The sequence below is a fragment of the Yamadazyma tenuis genome, chromosome 1 (assembly GCF_029203305.1).
Source record: "Yamadazyma tenuis chromosome 1, complete sequence".
NCBI lineage: Eukaryota > Fungi > Ascomycota > Pichiomycetes > Serinales > Debaryomycetaceae > Yamadazyma > Yamadazyma tenuis.
Window position 1 is genome coordinate 2,097,572 of NC_089461.1, and position 20,770 is coordinate 2,118,341.

Sequence of the window (20,770 nt, forward strand, 5' to 3'; positions counted from 1 at the left end):
TACATAAGTCATACTAAAATCTGACGCTTTTTCTTGCAGGACGTTCTTTCTTAACCTTTGGGGCCTCAACCTCTTGCGCATCCTGCTCGCTGGCCATGTTCTTTATGAACTGGTCTTTCATGTACTCTTTGGTGATCTTTTGGTTCTTGAGCGAATTGAGCTTACTGAGATTGTCTGAGTTGAAAGCAAACACTTTCCAGTTTCTAGTCATAATGCCATTCACATCCACTACAGTATCCTCATGTTGGTTTAATCCAGATGGGTCATCGAGTTCTTGCCTTGTAACAAATGAGCGTGGTGAATTTGTCGGTGCCGAAAATGGTGCATATTCAGTTTCTGAGTCCATAGGCAAGAAACGGTGTCTAAGAATAAAGTCTTGCATCCCCGTATCATCAATAACGTACCTTTTCTTGTTTTCTCCATCATTTTTCTCTTCTTGCTGCAGCAAACGTCTTTTATAGATTTCTTCCTCTAAAGTGTCTTCCAAAACTAGTGTTTCCACATGAACTTCTTTAGTTTGTCCGATTCTATGAGCTCTTTTGATTGCCTGAGCTTCGACAGATCGTTGCCACACGGGACTGATAAAGTACACATTTGTGGCAGCAATGATAGTCAAACCATGAGCAGCAAGTCGCAAGTCCATTAACAAGGTAATACCACCATTGTCTTCACTATTGTAATTGCTGAACTCGGAGAGATTTTCTGCCCTATGAGTGGTGTTTATGAATGTAGCATAAAGAATGTAGTTGACCCCAAGAATATCCAATAACTCGGTCAAGTAGTAAGCACTATCTTCAAATTCAAAGAACACGATTGACTTGATCTTCTTCTGTTGGTTTTCTAATAGCTTACTGGAAAGATACGATAGTTTTGCAGAAGCTGTTCCAAGAATTATAGAGTTCTTGATAGACTCGTAGGAGATGTTATGCTTGGCAAGAGAATGAAGAGTATTGACTTCGTTAGTGATTTTCAAACCTTCACCATCCTCTCTTTCAAGTTCGCTCTTGGAGTTCTGTGCTTCTATGAAGATATGGTCATTCAAACTTGACTTACCTTTAGGTTTAGAGCTTTTGGGTTTCAGAGCATTCGAAAGGGAATTTCGTCTCTTTTTAGGGGTGGATGGAGCAGAAGCAGGTTCTGCTTCTTCCTTTTTATCAGGTTTATTGAACTTTTGGTTGTTCTTCTTCATGGTATCTTCCCAATAATTGGACCAGAAAGGTTTGGAGACTGCGTCCAACTTCTCTAAAAGCGTATCTCCATCGTTCATATTCATGAATCTGTTCTTGTAGAAAAACTCCTGCAAGCAATGTAGATGAGGAGCTCCAAATACACCAATATCATTCTCAACACCCTCAGCATTGGTTGATTTGAGAACCCCAATCCCAAATGTTTTGGTGAAGATGTCAGGTAAACCATCTATGAAAAAGTTCATTTCATGTAAGAGAGACATTGTTCTCCATCTAGGATTATCAAGGGCAAGTTGGGCAATATCTCTTGACTTCTTCAATAAGGCTCGATCTGCTGGACTATATGCCCACAGCCTATCAGGCCCTTTTTTCTCTAGACATACTTTGCACACATGAATCAACGCTTCTACGTCTTCTTGTTTGAAACCACTCCAATGAAATGTAGCTCTCTGTAAGTTTGTGATTAATCTTCTGAGCTGCTGTCTATTGGACGGATGAAACATGTAGTCTATATCTTTTCTCTCTGAAGAAACCGCATTCACAGCCAATACAGCTGTGAATATATTTATCGATAATTTATTGAGAAACGAAGGCTTCAAGAAAACAGACACATGATGAAGTTGAGGGAGCTTTATGTCTCTTTCGACCTCATCTAGTGAGTGTCTCACGACAATTGCGTCTAACAAATTGGATAAACTGGTGGTAGACCCGTACAAGTTCAATAACAACGGATTAATCATTAGGGTTTTCCACAACCTGGGTTGGGAGTGGAACGGTTCGATCTTGAGGAAATTCGATACAATGTTTCCAAGTTTCATCAAATCGTCTATTTCGTTGAAACTGTTTTTCACCACGTACTTACTCTTCCTCTTGGAAGGAGAGTCTTCAAGACTCTTTCCCTCCTCATCTTCCTCATCCATATGAAGTCTGGTCAACCCCGACGTTGGAGTTCCTGTCACGGCCCACCGTCTTTCAACATTCATTTCACGACAGAGAAGTCCTGCTCGGGAAACTTTGGAAGTCATACTGTGACCTTCATCTATTATTAATCTCTTCCAGAAGATCTTCATTAGAGGTGTATCATCTCGTTCGTCAAACTGCTTGGACAAGATCGAGTTGGAAATGACTATTAAATCAAATTGGATGAGTTGAATAGGGTCTTCGTACACTTCATTAGTAAACACCCCATTCTCTGACACAAGGAGCTTCTTAAACTGGTTGGAAATGAAAAGCTTCCGTAGAAAGTGTGGTTGAATATGCTTTCTTAACTCGGTGTTCCACTGGTGAAACAAGTTGTCGGGGACCACAATCAATGTGGTGTTGCAAAAATATAAGGTTCGAAAAGACCTTCCCTCCAACGGTAATTCTTGATCTAAATCTTTGAGTCTTTCGGATCTTCTGCTTCTTTGGATGCTAAAGGGAGAAACATACAGGGAGTTTTCCAACGGGATCCTGAAACTCCCAGGGGATTGTTTGAGTTTAGTAATTACAGACTCAGGGAGATCGTCCTTGTAGAACTTCCAAGGCAAGGAATTGCGAGTTATGCACTCTTTGCAAAGGTCTGCTAGCTTTTTGAACCTGGCAGTTTTCAAATGATGAAAAGTCGTTTCATGAGGAACCTGCTCCTCCGGAAGTATTGTGAGGGTGTCATGAGGAAGGGTGGAAAGCTCCCATTTGGTTAGGCAAATTAAGCTGAGACATATGAGAGTTTTACCAAGTCCCATATTTTCAGCAAGAATTCCTCCTCGAGGTTGCAGAAACACTTCTGGATTCCAGAAGAACTTGGTGTTTATAATGTCAAAATAATACTTGAGCCCAGAAGAAGCAGAGTTCAATTCGATGAAGTTAGGAATAACAGTTTTTTCAGGGAACGATTCTCTTTCGTACATCTTACTAAGCGACTTGATTTGGAATGGATAAAGCTGCGTTTTCACTCCTGGAATCGAGTTGTTCCCCTCCAGCATGTTATGCACAAGATTGACAATCACTTCCTCCGCCGAAGGAATAATATTACTGGAACTGACCGATTTCGACTTGGTATAGTATTTGGAGATATCAGGAGAAGGAATATTGTTATAAGCAGCAGATACCTTTTGAACAGCAGTGTCGGAGGTACCGGCGATATTTATGCCAAAAGGTCGACTGTTATACCACCGTTCTATATGAAACTTAGGGTCAGACTCGAAGCCCAAGTCGGTGGTTTTAAGGGTTAGTGGAAGGTGAATTTGTAAGCATGGGATCAAAAGAAGAGAATCTAGCTTCAAACCGTCCCAACTTTCCAGTGAAAAATCAATATGGCTGATCAAGGTGTGCCACTTCTCACGGAATTTCTTCTCTATACTCAGGTGTCTTGGTCTCGAGGACCTCCATTCTTTAAAATACTGCGATCCATCAATATCCTCAGGAACTGCAAAAATGCGTACTTTTGCAATAACCATAGGCCCCCACCTAATGATCTTGTACGTAGCCATAATGTAGCGATAGATCATAAGAAATTGAATATCGGCGAGGATCGAATTGGAATTGTTTTCACATAAGAAGATCAACTGATCGATATCTAGCCATTTCCAGATATTGGTGTTAGTTTGTACTGAATCGAGTGAAGGATCAATTTCGCATGGTATGCCTCCCAAATCAGACCGGTGAAGCGGTAAGTTGTAGAAGTGGAGTGTGCCTATGGGAATAAGCTTCGGGAGCTCATTGGAAATGTGTATTACCCTTCGATATAGAGAGAATCCAAGGGACATGGTTTGCGAGCAGCAGAATTCGCGATAATCGATAGTGATGAGATTTTATCAATTATGACAGACCGGTTGGGATGAGTAGCATATGTATACAGCATGAATAGCAGTTGAATTGGAATGGTCACGACGAGGGAATTATGTGGTTCTGAACGTAATCCCATAGATGCAATTGGAAATCTCATAAGTGCATCTTTGGAAGAGTCTATTTCAAAAATCGAAAACTTGAAAATTTGTGTCACACTTACCATAAACTACACGTTCCACACATTATTTTACTAAATACACTTAGAAGTCAATTTGATTGACTAAAGAGTTAAGCAGTGATTAGTTGTGCAAAAGATAATCCAATTAGAAAAACAATCATCAGAGCTTCGTTCCTCATGGCCCAATGGTCAAGGCGTCTGGCTACGATTATGTAACCACTTCTGGAACCAGAAGATTCCAGGTTCGAGTCCTGGTGGGGAAGCTTCTTTTTTGGCACTTCTTTTTTCGCACCCGACAAGAAAGGGTTCAGCCAAATTAAGTCGCATTCTTGAGAGCAACTCAGGAGATAAAGACTGGAAGTAATGAACTCCAAACGGATCTTACTTCGTCTCTCCGATGATGGCGAGCCCATAAGCAACACCGCCGATAATACCGGTGCCAACACGGGAGTATTGATATTACCCTCTGTGCCTTTGCCCCCAAACTACACCCCTGGTGATGTGATTTTCCAGTTGGACTTGGTGATGAACGCCGCTTCCAGAGTCTCAAAAAATGGAACCGTTTACCTGAATGTCACCGACGGTACCGTGCCTTTCGTTCGTGACTCATACCGCCAGTTCCCCATCGAATGCTCGTTCCACAAAGACATCCGTGTTAGCATTCCTATCTATAAAAGTGGTGTCTACAACTTTTACATTGGCTTTGAAGACCCCGAAGGTCAACCACAACTGACTAAGAAGTTCTACTTCAACGTACCACCCAATTTGCGGATCAAGGACTCGTTTGTGGCATTCAATTCCATCAATATCCAGAGCGTGGTTCTGAAGTGGATCGGGCCCTTGTCCGACTGGGACGCCTTTTTCGGCGAAGTGAGCTATAAAGGCTATAACATGATCCATTTCACGCCGCTTCAGGAGAGAGGAGAATCCAACTCTCCGTACTCGATTCTCGACCAGTTGAAGTTCGATCCCGGATTATTTGAGTCAAATGCGCAGGCAGTCAAGTTTATTGGCGACTTGATGGAGAAGTATAGTTTGATGCTGTTGACAGATGTGGTGTTGAACCATACCGCGAACAACTCGCCGTGGCTTGCGGACCACCCGGACGCCGGCTACAACGAGGTCACCGCCCCTCATTTACGTGCAGCTATCGAGTTAGAGTTGAAGTTGTTTGAATACTCAGACAACCTCAAGAAGCTTGGATTGCCCACAGAGATCAAGTCCGGGGCTGACTTGGATGCGATCATGGAAGGAGTTCAGGCGAACGTGTTTGTCCCGCTCAACTTGTGGCAGTTCTTCGTATTTGACAAGCAGAAAGTGTTGAGTGATATCAACGATTTCTACCAGAACGGCGAAGTCGAGCCGGTGGCTATTCCTGGGGATGTTGACATCAACAACTTGAAGCAGTTGTCCCAATATGTGTTGAAGATCTGTAACAAAAATGCGAGTGTAGTTTTGGAAGACAGGTTCAGCAACCAGCTTGATGCAGCCAAGTTTTTGGGGATTCTCTCGAGCTTATTTGACAACAAAATAGGCGATATTGAATTTAATACTTTGGAAAACAAGGCCTCGTCGATAGTGGATGAAATCAACCTCGACTTGTATGCTGCTTATGATGCTGATGTGACTACCATCAAGAACCTGGTGAAAGACCGTATTAGGTACTTGAGATTGGATAGCGGGGGTCCTCAGTTGGGCGAGATCACTTCTGATTCGGCCTTAATTGAAAACTACTTTACGAAGGTTACCAATCCCGATGGACAAGTATTCCATTTGGCCAATAATGGCTGGATCTGGGGAGGGAACCCGTTAGTTGATTTCGCATCCAGCGATTCCAAGGCTTATTTGAGACGTGAGGTCATTGTTTGGAGTGACTGTGTCAAGTTACGTTATGGTGAAGGTCCTGAAGACTCTCCTTATTTGTGGGAGAGAATGACCAAGTACACAGAGCAGTGTGCTAGGGTGTTCAATGGATTTAGAATTGATAACTGCCATTCAACCCCTTTGCATGTGGGAGAAGCATTATTGGATGCTGCCAGGAATGTCAACCCAGACTTGTACGTGGTGGCAGAATTGTTCAGTGGATCCGAGGAAATGGACAAGATCTTTGTTGAAAAGCTTGGATTGAACAGTCTTATTAGAGAAGCTATGCAAGCATGGAATGTTGCCGAATTATCAAGATTAGTCCACAAGCATGGTGGAAGACCTCTTGGGTCTTTTACTTGGTTGCCATTGGATGAGTATGCGTATCCAGCAACTGAGGAGCCCAAAGACTCAAAGTTGCCAATTCCCAGAGTGTTGACAAATGTTTCCCCACATGCGTTATTCATGGATTGCACTCATGATAATGAGACTCCTGCTCAGAAGAGAAGCGTTGAAGACACCTTGCCAAATGCTGCGTTGGTGGCCTTCTGTTCTTCTGCAATTGGATCTGTTTTTGGTTACGATGAGGGTTACCCCGAGTTATTAGATGTCGTGGGAGAAGAAAGACAGTACAAGTACGTACCTGATCAGGGGATTAGAGATGTGAAGAAGAAATTGCATCACATTAGAAATTTATTAGCAGGAGAAAGTGAAGACATTCTTCAGGATCACGAGATGTACATTCATCATGAAGGTGAGTATATTACTATTCAACGTCACAATGCTAGAACTGGTAAAGGGTGGTTTTTGATCGCACGCACCAAGTTTGGTGAAGGTGACTCTCACCAAGTCCTAGACCCTGTGAGGTTGGTTCAAACAAAGGTGAAGTTGGAGTTTGCGCATAGCTTGTCGAAGACGGGCGACTACGAAAAAGATTCGAAATACTTAACAGCCATCCCCACTAAGCTCCAAAGCTTGGAGATGCCTGCCATTGAGTATGAAGGAGACACTTCTATTATTAAAGTGACTGACGATTTCATTCCTGGGTCAATTGCCGTGTATTCCACTTATATTCCTGGAGTCGACATTAAGCTTGACGAATTTGTCAAGACTGGTGGAATAGCCTCTACTATTGACTTGGACTTGTACGACTTGAATGCTATTTTGTACAGATGTGAACCTGAAGAACGGGATTTCAGTGGGGGGCAAGAAGGTACATACAGCATTCCGAATTATGGAAACTTGGTATACAGTGGTTTTGAGGGGTGGATCTCGGTGTTGAAGAAGGTAATCTGGCAGAACGAGCTTGCTCACCCCATCAGTGACCATTTGAGAGATGGAACCTGGGCTTTGGACTATGTTGTCAACAGATTGGACAAATATGCTACCAACTCCAAAGGATTAGGAAAGTTTTTGGATTGGTTAAGATCTCGAGTAGATGCCATTCGCGACGTGCCATACTTTTTGAGACCCCATTTCTTTGCCTTGGTGGTAGGAACTGCATACGAAGCATGTAGGTTCAGGAGTTTCCGACTTTTGAGCTCCCAAATTCAAGGAGCCACCAATTTCGTGCAAAGTTTGGCGTTGACATCAATCCAAATGGTGGGAAAGATGAACAACACTTCTTTGTTTCCGTTTGAGCAAATACCATGTCTTGCTGCCGGCTTACCTCACTTTTCCAATGACTACATGAGATGTTGGGGACGTGATGTGTTTATTTCATTTAGAGGTTTATTGATTGTGGCCGAGAGACACGAAGATGCAAAACGCCATATTCTCGGGTTTGCAAAGACCTTGAAACACGGGCTTATTCCCAACTTATTAGATGCCGGTAGAAACCCCAGATATAACGCCAGGGATGCGGCTTGGTTCTTCTTGCAAGCCATTCAAGACTATATCAAGGAAGTTCCCAACGGAATTGAAATTTTGGACGAAAAAGTCTCCAGAAGATTTCCTCTAGATGATACCTACGTTACTTATGACGATCCAGTCGCTTTCAGTTATGAAAGCACCATTCGAGAAGTGATTTTCGAGATTCTTCAACGACACGCGAAGGGAATTAAGTATCGTGAAGCCAATGCTGGACCTAATTTGGACTCGCAAATGAAAGATATCGGGTTCAACGTCGAGATCAACGTTGACTGGAGCAACGGGTTAATTTTTGGAGGCCAACAATTTAATTGTGGAACCTGGATGGATAAAATGGGAGAAAGCACATTGGCCGGAAACAAAGGGTACCCTGGAACCCCTAGAGACGGGGCTGCGGTAGAGATCCAAGGTCTTTTGAAGAGCGCTTTACGATTTGTCAACGAGTTAGGCGATAAGTTCAGCTACGACAAGGTGGAAAGAGCCGATGGTAGCTCTATAACATTTAAAGAATGGGAAGACCTTGTACAGAGCAACTTTGAACGGTGTTTTTTTGTTCCAACTCTGGCAGATGATGACCAGAAGTACGATATTGATCCAAGCATTGTCAATAGAAGAGGTATTTATAAGGACTTGTACCGGTCGGGCAAGCCCTATGAAGACTACCAGTTGCGGCCCAACTTTGCGATTGCCATGACCGTTGCACCCGAGTTATTTGATGCCGGTAGAGGCTACAGTGCCATTAAACAGGCGGACCAAATCATCAGAGGACCAGTGGGAATGAGAACTTTGGACCCAAGTGACTGGAACTATCGTCCTGACTACTACAATTCCGTTGACAGCACCGACTTTGCTACGGCCAAGGGCAGAAACTACCACCAAGGACCTGAATGGGTGTGGTGTTTTGGATATTTCATGAGAGCATACTTGAAGTTCACGTACAAAAAGGTTGCGGACGAGCAGGTTTTGTTTGGTGATTTGAACCAGAAAATCCAGGGACACATCAAGTGGATCCGGGAAAGTGACTGGGCCGGACTCACAGAGTTGACCAATAAAGATGGAGAGTTGTGTGGAGACCTGAGTCCTTCACAAGCGTGGTCGACCTCCTGTTTGCTTGATTTATACTACGATCTTTGGAAGCGGCATTACCGTGTATTCGATATAGCATAGAGTATAGAGAATAGAGGAGTAGAAACCAAGCAGAGAATAGAGGGTTATAAATGCAACGAGACCAGCCGTCCCATATAGTAGGATTTGTATAGTGTTGTCAACATCGTCACATGTTGTACAACATATTCTGTGAAAGCTGAAGGCACTCGAGCCTATTTCCGGGATCGCGGTTCCGCTTCGCAGCCAAAATGTGGAGACGGAAAGGGAATACCGAAAATTCACCTCCAGTCGCAGCCCTATAAAAACTCCAAAAAATCACCTATTACATCGCCAAAACATCAACATGCTTTCTCGAACACTCAGAAGAGGATCTTACGTGCCCAAAATTATCCGGTGTTTGAGCTTGAATTCCACTACCACCAACTTCCCCCAGGCTCATGAAGTTGAGTCGTACGTTACTCCAAGTTTTGCAAATAACCAGTTTTTCAAATCCAAGTCGACCGTATGGTACGATATTCATGATCCAGCCACGAATAACGTGATCTCCCAGGTGCCTCAGTCGACCCCGGAGGAGATGGAGGCGGCCATCGCTGGTGCCGCTGCTGCTTTCCCTATGTGGAAGGGCCTCAGTATCATTAAGAGACAAGGTATCGCATTCAAGTTTGTGGAGTTATTGAAAGCCAATATGGACAGAATAGCGGCAATGATTGTGTTGGAGCAGGGTAAGACATTCCAGGATGCTAAAGGTGACGTGTTGAGAGGGTTACAGGTGGCTGAAGCTGCTTGCAACATTCCCAACGATATGATGGGACAGACACTCGAGGTTGCAACCGATATGGAAACCAAGATGGTGAGAGAGCCGTTGGGCGTGGTGGCGTCTATCTGCCCATTCAACTTCCCAGCAATGGTGCCCTTGTGGTCAATTCCATTGATTTTGGCCACGGGAAATACTGCAGTCATCAAGCCCAGTGAGCGGGTGCCTGGGGCGGCGATGATTATTTGTGAACTTCTTCAACAGGCGGGTGTTCCTGCCAACGTGATCAATATCATCCACGGTAAGCATGATGCAGTCAACAAGATCATCGAGGACCCACGGATCAAGGCCATCACCTTTGTGGGTGGTGATAAGGCCGGTAAGTATATATACGAGAAAGGTACCTCATTGGGAAAGCGGGTGCAATCAAATATGGGTGCCAAAAACCATATGATAGTGATGCCTGATGCCAACAAGGAGCAGTTTGTGAATGCAGTCAATGGAGCTGCGTTCGGGGCTGCTGGTCAGAGATGTATGGCGATTTCTGTGTTGGTGACGGTAGGAAAGTCGAAAGAGTGGATTTCGGACGTGGTGGCCGACGCTCAGAAGTTGCGGGTTGGATCTGGGTTCGACCAAACCAGTGATCTTGGTCCTTTGGTTAACCCCAGCAGTTTGGTGAAGGCTAAAGAAATCATTGAGGATAGTGCCAACCAAGGGGCTGAGATTGCGTTGGACGGCAGAATCACCAATTTGCCAGCTCCGTATGACAAGGGGAATTTCCTTTTCCCAACTGTCTTAACCAACGTCAAGCCAGGAATGAGGTGCTATGACGAGGAGATTTTTGCGCCTGTTTTAAGTGTTATCAACGCTGAGACTTTGGATGAGGCAATCAGCATTGTTAATTCCAACAGATACGGAAACGGAGTGTCGTTGTTCACGAGTTCGGGTTCCAATGCCCAGAAGTTTGTCACAAATATTGAATGTGGACAGGTTGGTGTGAATGTTCCAATCCCAGTGCCTTTGCCCATGTTTTCATTTACAGGAAACAAGGGCTCATTCTTGGGAGATTTGAATTTTTACGGCCGGGCAGGTGTTACGTTTTTGACACAGCCCAAGACTATCACCAGCTTATGGCGCACCGAGAAGTATGAGTATGTCAGTCCTTCCACCAGTATGCCCATTCAAAATTAAGTAGTTGATAGATTTGCACCGCGAGGTTCTCGAAGTTTGCAGCCAATAAAAGTTTAATAGCAGGTATTTGAAATGATCTATAAAAGAGTGGAGAGTTTTGACGAATGGTAATTAAGAACATTTGTGTTTATGTTTGCAATCACCATATTCCAGCGCAACGGACTCCAGTGACATCAGCCTCAAATAAACTTTCCTCGTGACACAGTTGAATTGGGTTAGAGTTTCAAAGTTGCTACACGCACAGAAACAGGGGCGACACCAACGGACGCACGCAGACAGTCGGTGCATCATTGACAAAGACCCGAAATTAATGTGCCGCGCCCAATAACGCAGCCCCAGATCCGAGCACTGAAGCAACTGAACAACTTACCCAATCGGGCAACGCAGAAAAATTAATAATCTCCTTCACCCCATTGGCACGATCGACCTGAAACAGCAGGACCCGTTATCTCACATTCCGTGCGTAAAGGGGGCAACAGGTTGATCCCAATCACCACCCCTGAGTCTAGGCACAATGAGGGGGCCCTGATGGGAGTATTTCTTCACCCGCCCAACCCGCTCAAGTGGTGATGATTCGTGAATCATCCACATTACCCGACCCGAGACACCAGCAATTCGCGGTAGCTTCCGATTTTGCCCGTTCGGATTTAGACATCCCATACAACATCAAACACATTGTGCAGGCCACACCCTCATAAAATTTTTCTGTTTATAAAACTGGCAACTTCCCAGTGTTTTTCCATCAGGCCTTCAAGGAGACATCTCCACAACGGTTTTACTTAACACTTGTTTTTTTCCCCACCCTACTTATTATGAGCCTATAGAGCTGCTCCAATATATTCATCCCCCTCAATCTATTCATGACACCTAACCCACATATGTCTGTTCACTCCAAACCTGACTTGTCAGATCCTGCCAAATTGGCTGACAGCATACGGTATATTTCCAGTGAAAACACCGACCTCAAATGTAAGCTTCTTAAGCTTATCAATGATTACAAGTTGCTCAAACAGTTTGTATTGAACAATGACCACAGTGTGTCGAGAAAGCGTAGTTTCACGGCAGTGGACATGGCTGGCGACAGGCACCAAATGGCAATGGACCTCGACCTCGACCTTGACCTCAATCTCGATCTCCCTCTCGACCGGCTCGACCTGATCGATTCGGTGCTTGACATGGCAGTTGATACCTTGGTAGTGCCTACGGCGGTGTCGCGCACAGGTGATGCGGCCGCCCCCGACGAATTGCTCGATTTCTTGGAAGACGAAGAGTTCGACGATGATTTCGATATCGAGTCACCCTTATTATCAAGGACCTCATCACCTCTGGACGACGATACCCATTCATTGATGGCTACTTTGACCCGGTCTACAACTGTGTCTACAAACAACTCATTTTCTGAAAAGCCCTCCGGAAGGTTTTTCGAGATGCCCAAGTTCGCGGGCGGCTTAGCAGCCGGCAGCGCCAGCGCGGGCAAGAATCTTAGTAGCCGGTTCGACGTGTTGCAACAAGACAAGTACAATTTGATCAATGATTTCTTGGAGGAAAAGTTGATTGACAATGACTTGACGTATTACGAGAGCTTGGACATGGGAGACTGCTGATGTATTAAGGTATTAAGGCAGCGATTATGAAGGTACGACTATTTATTATATTTATTCAGTTCCGAATGGACATTACGAGAAAACGCGGTAGACGGTGCCGATGGTGCCGGTGGTTCCGGCGGCTTGGCCAGGGTGGCGCTGTGCGACTGAGACATTTCTCCCCTGGGCGGCGCGGTGCGACTGAGACATTTCTGACCTCGACGCGTGCGGTGTACCTGCACTACGCCATTGATTCGAGACCATTCACTCTAGACACATACCCATTCACTCTAGACACAACTTAATTCGCACTTTTAGTAACGTATATGTTGTCAACTACACGTTCATCACAACTCATTCATATGTCATACACCACGTCACTGCACTTTCGCACCGTTGTCACCTCTTTCACCCCTTCGCTTAAAGCTCGCTAATTTCGCAGTGAAACACTATGTGCCCGGCGAGTACGCACATCCAGACTCCACTCTTAAAACTATAAATACACCCCTACCACAAGTATAAATACCCCGTAGTATCCTCCTTCACCACCACCACCAAGTAACCACCCCTTCTGCGTCTTCTAATCGCGTCCACTCCTTTACCATGGTCAACTTCCTTAAACTTACTCCTTTGCTCATCTCGGCTGCAAATGCAGTACCTTTCAAGCGATTTGACAACCAAACAGTGTCTGCAACTTTAGACTCCAGTGTTTCTGACGGCTATTCGGCCACAGAAACAACGTGGGTTACAGCGTATACCACCGTGGTGTTGCCTTCCACCACTTTGGTGATCCCCACCACTGCCACTAGTCAATTATCGATTTTGTCGTCTTATATGGCTAAAGAAGGCTTGAGCAACGTCGCCACCACTATCACCACCGAGAAAACCATCGCATCCGATGGAATAACCACCACAGCTCCTGCCACATTTACACTGGAGGTAGTGGCCTCGGCCGATGATGCTTGTGTTGCGAAAACTGTCACTGAGACAGTTTATCTGTATGTCACACTAAACACCGACACCAGTGTTTCTTATGACAGTGTGACATACTCGACACTTTACTTGACATCCACCATCACCACATCCTTCCCGGTTACGGCTGCGTTCACATTACCTGATGACTCTATCACTACTGTGACCACCTATGTGGATGTCACCAGCACCGAGACAAAAGCCACTCTGACACCAATTCCGGTGTCGAAGGTGGGTGTAGGATCATCTTCGGTGGCACCATTGCCCACCTTGGGTACAAACTCAACCATTGGATACAACTCCACTGGTTTCTAAAGTTTCACCATTTTTGTTTTGTGGATTTTGACCTTCTTCTTCTCTCTTTTTTCGCCAATATATGCACTTGAATTATATCGACACCATGTCATCGTATTCCTCTGCTAGAATTCCGTTAACCAGGAATTCGTCAAATGGGGGTTTCACAAGTCTCTTGTTGAACACCGCGTCGTTATACACAAACACTAATTCCTTGTCAACCTTTGCATCATACTTCACCTGGTCCCGTAAAAACACGTCACAAGCATCGACATTCAACACAAGAATACTCAGACGCGTGTTGAAGCTGTTACCGTAATCTTTAATCAATTCTTGTTTGGTGGTTATTTGGAGATGCGCTGACTTGAGAACGAATAGACTATTAACGGTGTTGAGCGTAATCCTCTGACAGTAGTCCCTCTCGAACAGGCGCACAGCATCGACGGTGAATCGTGCAAGAATCTTGTGGGTTCGATCTGTCAATACTGCAGTTATACCTCCGGTGGGGGCTACTTTTAAGAATTGTAGCACTCGAACCACCGCAGTAATCCCATCGGCACTACGGCTGTTTCGAACAAAGTGTTTCAGAACAACCGCACTCGCATACAGCAGAGTATCTAAAGAATTCACAACAGCATCGAGAACCCAGCTTTCTTGCAATACAAGCGGATGAAAAGATTTTGCAGCCATCTTCTGGGTAAGCGTGTAAAATAAAAATTTAACTAAAACGCGTTTTTATTAATGTCTATAAACCTTCTTCGTCACTACTAGTTTTTCGTTTTTTTTGGAGTGAAAGTCGTTGTGCACGCTTGACCTCTCGTTTGGCTCTGGACTTGTCCAATTCTTTCTCGTCTATGTCACCTGAGCCCAGATCAAATATTTTGTTTATACGGTTCATATGAGTTTTTTGATCTCCAACTTGGCTCAACCGGGTAATTAAGCTATCAAACGCAAATAAGATCTCCATGTCGTTAAAGTCCCGAATTGGGGTATTAATTACATCCTCGAGTAGGAATATGTTGTTAACATCTTTATAGGTGTTCAAATATGTTTTTAGTTCGTTTGATAGCCTGTTGAACTCCTCTTTCCCGCTAACAAAATTAGCCCCGTTGGAGTATCTGGTGCTGAAATGGGTCAAAATCAATTTGGGGCAGTTCATGTACCTTGCAACGTTGACAGCCTCGATCATAGTAGTATGCTTTTTGGCAATCGCCTCCTCGATTAACTCGTTGTCTAGCGACGCCTCATGGATTAAAAGGTCTGACCCAAGTCCAATTTCTACGAAAGATGGGTTAGGCCTAGTATCACCTGAAAACGATACTTTAAAGGTTTCGTTAACGTCGATTTGAAACTCAATTGACACGGAGTATGACCAGTAACAGTGAAGGGCTCTGCAGGTACGGAGTCCCACCATATTCATATCTTTATACATCTTGTTGATCAGGGTGAAGTCAATGGACTCAAGGCGGGCCCTTGGAATATTGATTTTTAGGTTTCCTCTATCAAATTGTTCTTCAAAGGTCTCAATAGATATCTTGGAGTATTCCGGAGTACGTCCGTGTAAGAAGTCCTCACAACTAATATAGTTGATTCGAGAAAGGTCTATCGTTTGTGTCTCCAACTTATACCATTCGGCAATAAAGTGATTAAACTGCCACGGAAGCACCAAGTGAAGTACTTTGTCGTTGTATTTGTTGACTTCGAACCACTTATTGAGTATGGACACCAACCCCAAATGATGGTCAGCGTGCAAATGACTTAAAAATATCATTCCCAACTCTTGTAAAATCGTCTGATATTGATCCTTATGACCAAAGGTTCTCAACAAGGATCCGAGGGTGTTTTCACCACCATCTAAAAGGATTGTTTTGTACTCTACTTCACCTGTTTCATGATTCTTGATAGGGATTCTTACCAAATTGGCGAGCACATTACGGTATAGTGAGGGTAGAGCTGAACCCGTACCCAATGTGGTGATATGAACGTTGTCTTTGAGAGACCCACGGGTTAACCCGAGAGGTAAAGGTGTGGGGTCGATGACTGTTTGTTTATCGGCCCCTTCTATTTGTAAAGGCTCAATATGCTCATCATACATCCGAGACCAGTTCAGGTCAAAGATGTTAGAATTGTCAAAAGTGAAGCCATCAGCCCCAATATTAAGTTGTTGCATCAGATGAAGTTTGTTGATACCATCTCCATCATATGGTTCACTACACGGCAAGTTGTAGTGATCTCTTTGAATGGCCCTTAATTTCAAAAGATTGCTCGCGAATGTCTTGAATACGATTGTGTTATTGGATAACTCTTGGTGACTGATGATATGCTTGCAGTCAGAAGGAAATGAGTTGATGAAATCAATATACTCTTTCAGCCGGAAGTTGATATCGTCGCCTAAAATGTGGTATACCACACCAATGTCCTCCTGGCCCAAGTCTGAGTCGTTCTTTTCGAACCATGAAGTGCACTTGTACACATTCTCCAAATAACTGCTATTAGGAACATCAAGCATCAACACCTTTTTGAAGTATTTCGGTTCGCCAACAACCTGGTCAGGAGTAACAACTTCTCCCTGCGGATTAGTCACAGAAATTCCCTGAGTCAAGTCTCGAAAATCTGTTCCCTTCACTATTCCTAGCTCTTTGGCTTTGACCGGATTGAACTTTCCTCGAAGCAGCTGGAATCTTATGAGGTAGTTCATGGCCTTTTGCAGGCCAGCTTGCAACTCCAAATCTGATATCGAAACATGAGTTTGGATATCTTGGTCTGCTGGATCTGTTTTATAGGAAGAAGGGTCTCTATCATTGGCTTTGCTGGTGTCAAGCGGAAACATCAACGACACCAACTTCTTCAATTGTCTACGCACCATTATGTCTGCCTCCGCTGAATGTGCCAGTGCAATCTTGATAGGTTTCACTAAAATGTTGCTGTCGGAGATCAACTTTCCATCGTCCACATCGTTGATCTTGAGCTCTACTCCTTTTCGAAACACGTAGTATCTCCAGGTAGCAACTATATAGCTTAAAATTGCACTGGATGTGGAGTAAACATCAATGTCCTTCTTTGTAGCGTCACTTATCGTTAAAAACAATCCCGGTAGTCCACCGATTTCTGACCATCCTGTCAAAGTACCCGTTAAAAACACCCCTTTGAGCTTCGTCAAGCGGACTTTGTTCTCATTGAGCACTCTTTGTGATCCCTCTGATACTTTTCCGAAAAGATATTTGTATCCTTCCCGGTTCGTCAATAGTAATAATGGATGATGTGTCTCTTGGGTTTTGTGGTTGATTGTGGTTATGGAAAACATTGGAGATGTAAACTTTCTGAAATCCAAGAACTGGTCGTAGAATGAAAGGTACTCTTTATGACTAGAGAAGACCCGCGGTGGAACTGAATGTGCACCAGGCTTCTTGTGGAACTTATCTTTTTTCTTAGCAGAGGAACCAGGCGATTTGTTCGATTTCCAAAATTTTGGGTTGTAGGTGGAAAATGCTACTGATTGGACGAGTTGTAATCGATGAGAGTATACTGACGTACAAGGTGTCGTGAGTCGGAGTCTCAGTTGAAGATGTTCAAGAGATATGAAGTTCATCAATTTGAACTCATCCACTTTGTGATAGTAAAATATCGAGATGAGTCTTGATATAGCGCGCACTTCGTTTTTGGGGTATTTCAAGTGACTTATCATGTCAAGTGCTTCTAATGGGTACCAACTCAATAGCGACATCAGCGACTTGATAGAAGAGATAATCGAGAAGTTTGATAGGCCTCCAACGTACAACTCCATCTTCAACAAGTCTGGCGAATACAAGACTACCACCAGTGCCATTTCGGGCACTATTTTATCATATGCACAAAGCATCCCCATATTGAATAAGCTATTTCCCATTACCAACGAAAAGCAGCAACTTACTAACTCCCTTCTCGAGCAGCAGAAGCTTGCAACGACCTACTCCAAGTGGTACGATGTGTCATTGCAGCTCGATGAGCTCATGGGAAATAATGCTTGGAAATCTAACCCGGAGAGTCCATACTACGACTTTGAGCTCATCCACCATAACATCAACGAGATGAGAACCGCCCGTTTGAATAGAGACTACAAGTTGCTCTTGTATTTGATCAGAACGAAGTGGGTTCGAAACTTTGGAAATATTGGGGATGTGTCGCTTTACAAACTGTCATTTGTGGGGACCAAAAAGTTGATTGAAGACTATATCACTGAATGTAAGTTATCACTCGACTATCTTGTTAATGGTCTGGACGTGGACTTGGATGATAGGTACTTGTTGGGAATGTTGATTCAAACAAGAAAGAACATCGGAAGAACTGCCTTGGTTTTGTCGGGAGGAAGTACGTTTGGTATGTTTCACATTGGTGTGTTAGTTTCGTTGTTGGAGGTGAACTTGCTTCCTCGAATTATCAGTGGGTCTTCGGCTGGTTCGATTATTGCCTCGATTTTATGCTGCCATAGTTACGAGGAGAACAAGATCATTATCCAGTCATTGAGCGAACGGGAGTTTGAGATCTTCAACAGTGGATTGGATGAAGAGGGGATCTTACACGAGAAAAAGAACCAATTTAGGACTTTGTTGAAAAGTGTGGGCCACTTTTTGAAGTACGGGACCGTTTTTGAGATGGGGAGCCTTAAGAAGACTATAATTGGATTTGTGGGAGACTTGACATTTAGAGAAGCATACAATAGGACCGGAAAGATTTTGAATATCACGGTTTCACCCGCTTCCTTGCATGAACAAACGAGACTATTAAACTATTTGACAGCACCTAACTGTTTGATTTGGTCTGCAGTTTGTGCTTCATGTTCATTACCTGGGTTCTTTCCATCAACGTCCATCTACGAGAAGAATCCTCGAACAAACAAGATACAGAAATGGAACGGAGACTCTTCTATCAAATTTGTCGATGGATCTGTGGACAATGACTTGCCCATCATGAAACTACTGGAAATGTTCAATGTTGATCACATAATTGCTGTGCAAGTCAATGCTCATGTTGTTCCGTTCCTCAAGATATCGGTAAGTAACCCTGGTGGCTATTTGGAAGACGATTTGACTACCAAGTTCAAGGGTATATTGAATAATGCCTATGACTTTTTCACCTGCGAATTGATCCATTATTTCCAGATTTTCAATGAGATGGACATATACAAGAACTTGTCCACTAAGTTGATTTCCTTGTTATCTCAGAGCTATAGTGGAGATATAACAATTCTCCCTAACTACAAGTTGTCTGATTTCACAAAGGTATTTCTGAACCCAACCCCTCAATTCATTGCAGATTTCATCATCAGAGGTGCAAGGTCAACTTGGCCAAAAATCACCTTGATCAACAACCACTGTGGAGTTGAATTTGAGCTTGACAGGGCAATAACTTTGCTCAGAGGGAGAACCATTTCTTCAAACAGCAATTCTACCTTCGGAAACTCGTTGATTGTCAACCCGATTAACTTGGTTCAGTGCAATAATTCGCCCACCACTGAAGAGTGGAACCAGCTCACTACCACAAAATCGTTGGGATCTCTGTCAGCCCGTTGGGATCCTGTCACACCTGATCGTAAACGGGTAAGTTCACTCATGAAGAGTGTTCCAAAAATGAAAAGACACAATTCTGCTTCTGGAAAGCTTCATTCAAAGCAGAGAAATTCCATCAGCAACTTTCAAACCTTTAATACAGGACAGAGGAAGTCGTCAGCGTCCTTATCATCGATGAGCTATAATACTCCCACACCACCCAAGAAGGTGGAGAGAAACGGAACCCAAAGCGATAACGATAAATTGGCAGTGGAGGGACGGATTAGAAAAGCAAAGAGTTCTACTAATTTCAATTCAAGCGCAACTGAAAACACACCTAGTAAGAAGTTGAACTACCAAAGTGATCGTGTTTTGTATTGGGGTAGCGATCCGTATTCCGAAAGTATCATTGACGCTGACTCCAACCAAAGTGGTGGAGAAGCTTTCAAAGAAGGACTGTTTGCAAGCGAGCGGCCTGTGGATTATAGAATCAGCTCCGAGAACTCAGGCGAAGAAGATATCGATGCTTATGACATTGGCACCTTCACTGGAAACGTCACCCCGGAAAAAAGTGAACTCAGAGAAGACTATGACAAACCTAACTTACCCAAGAGATCTCATAACAACTCGTTGACCAATTCATACATTGGGTTGAACCGGCTAAAGGAAGCAAACGTCTCACGCGAACATCACCAATCACTTGCGTCTGCCGATGTCAGAGTGGCCTTCATGAAAGAAATGGATAACATCGAAAGCGAAGATAGTCACGACGACAAGGAGCAAACTACATCTATCTCAACCAACATTAACGATAAGGAAACCCATTTTGCCGATAAGGTGAATGGCCCCAACTGAGTTCAGTAAGAGTATGTAACACAGGAGTCAAATCAGTCCCAGAGTCAAAGAAATCCCGTTGAAGTACTGTGGCTAATTGAACAAAAGAGGAGATTGGGACGAGCCTGTCACCGCAAAGGTGGCTGCTATGCAGATACGGTGATACCAAATGGAGTAGTTGATATGGTTACCTGTTTAAGCGATGTCGAGCGTTGACAATTAGAAAGACGGATTTCAGGACAAACAAATAGATAGAGGTTAAGAATCAGCAGGGATTCAAACATTCGAAGGAAAAATACGGGACCTCCTAATTAAACTTTGGACCTCCTAATTAAATTTTAGGATGCTGCAATAGATAAGAAAGCTATACTCTTATCATGTGCAAATAGACAGACTAGTCAAGCTTGGGGTTCATGTAGTGCTTGCGCGGGTAGTGTTCTGCACTTCCCAACTCTACTAGAACACCGCTCATAGCATTGTCATTAAAATAATTACTGAGGACATTCGTAATCTCCTTAATGGGGCATTGTTATTATCTGTGGAGCATACCCTTGCCAAGATGAGTATCGCTGCTTGCTCGTTTTTCTTGTCTCAGCGTTGTATTTCGCCTTTTTGATGTACGGCCCCATCACCAAGCATTCCGG

General features: G+C 43.9%; 8 protein-coding genes and 1 non-coding gene across 9 annotated transcripts; 6 read left to right on the top strand and 3 right to left on the bottom strand. All coding sequences in view use genetic code 12, as the record gives it.

The window, feature by feature from the left end:
* Positions 1 to 13: 13 nt before the first annotated feature.
* On the bottom strand, positions 14 to 3,934 carry PSN45_001020 (uncharacterized protein; the record flags this gene model as incomplete). Its single annotated transcript, XM_066157571.1, has 1 exon — positions 14 to 3,934. The coding sequence occupies one exon, from the start codon at positions 3,932 to 3,934 to the stop codon at positions 14 to 16; it is 3,921 nt and encodes a 1,306-aa protein (XP_066013668.1).
* A 371-nt stretch (positions 3,935 to 4,305) lies between these two features.
* Positions 4,306 to 4,397, top strand: PSN45_001021. Its single transcript has one exon. It is a non-coding gene; the product is annotated as a tRNA-Arg (tRNA).
* Positions 4,398 to 4,497: 100 nt separating this feature from the next.
* GDB1 (bifunctional 4-alpha-glucanotransferase/amylo-alpha-1,6-glucosidase) lies at positions 4,498 to 9,033 on the top strand (the record flags this gene model as incomplete). Its single annotated transcript, XM_006688406.1, has 1 exon — positions 4,498 to 9,033. The coding sequence occupies one exon, from the start codon at positions 4,498 to 4,500 to the stop codon at positions 9,031 to 9,033; it is 4,536 nt and encodes a 1,511-aa protein (XP_006688469.1).
* Positions 9,034 to 9,316: 283 nt separating this feature from the next.
* On the top strand, positions 9,317 to 10,918 carry ALD6 (aldehyde dehydrogenase (NADP(+)) ald6; the record flags this gene model as incomplete). The annotated part of the gene is made up of 1 exon (XM_006688407.2): positions 9,317 to 10,918. The coding sequence occupies one exon, from the start codon at positions 9,317 to 9,319 to the stop codon at positions 10,916 to 10,918; it is 1,602 nt and encodes a 533-aa protein (XP_006688470.2).
* An 878-nt stretch (positions 10,919 to 11,796) lies between these two features.
* PSN45_001024 (uncharacterized protein) lies at positions 11,797 to 12,522 on the top strand (the record flags this gene model as incomplete). The annotated part of the gene is made up of 1 exon (XM_066157572.1): positions 11,797 to 12,522. One exon carries the CDS (start codon positions 11,797 to 11,799, stop codon positions 12,520 to 12,522), a length of 726 nt encoding a protein of 241 aa, XP_066013669.1.
* A 582-nt stretch (positions 12,523 to 13,104) lies between these two features.
* On the top strand, positions 13,105 to 13,788 carry PSN45_001025 (uncharacterized protein; the record flags this gene model as incomplete). The annotated part of the gene is made up of 1 exon (XM_066157573.1): positions 13,105 to 13,788. One exon carries the CDS (start codon positions 13,105 to 13,107, stop codon positions 13,786 to 13,788), a length of 684 nt encoding a protein of 227 aa, XP_066013670.1.
* Positions 13,789 to 13,860: 72 nt separating this feature from the next.
* PSN45_001026 (uncharacterized protein) lies at positions 13,861 to 14,457 on the bottom strand (the record flags this gene model as incomplete). The annotated part of the gene is made up of 1 exon (XM_066157574.1): positions 13,861 to 14,457. The coding sequence occupies one exon, from the start codon at positions 14,455 to 14,457 to the stop codon at positions 13,861 to 13,863; it is 597 nt and encodes a 198-aa protein (XP_066013671.1).
* Positions 14,458 to 14,512: 55 nt separating this feature from the next.
* On the bottom strand, positions 14,513 to 17,071 carry PSN45_001027 (ribonuclease Z; the record flags this gene model as incomplete). The annotated part of the gene is made up of 1 exon (XM_006688408.1): positions 14,513 to 17,071. The coding sequence occupies one exon, from the start codon at positions 17,069 to 17,071 to the stop codon at positions 14,513 to 14,515; it is 2,559 nt and encodes an 852-aa protein (XP_006688471.1).
* A 379-nt stretch (positions 17,072 to 17,450) lies between these two features.
* On the top strand, positions 17,451 to 20,147 carry TGL5 (Lipase 5; the record flags this gene model as incomplete). Its single annotated transcript, XM_006688409.2, has 1 exon — positions 17,451 to 20,147. The coding sequence occupies one exon, from the start codon at positions 17,451 to 17,453 to the stop codon at positions 20,145 to 20,147; it is 2,697 nt and encodes an 898-aa protein (XP_006688472.2).
* Positions 20,148 to 20,770: the final 623 nt, after the last annotated feature.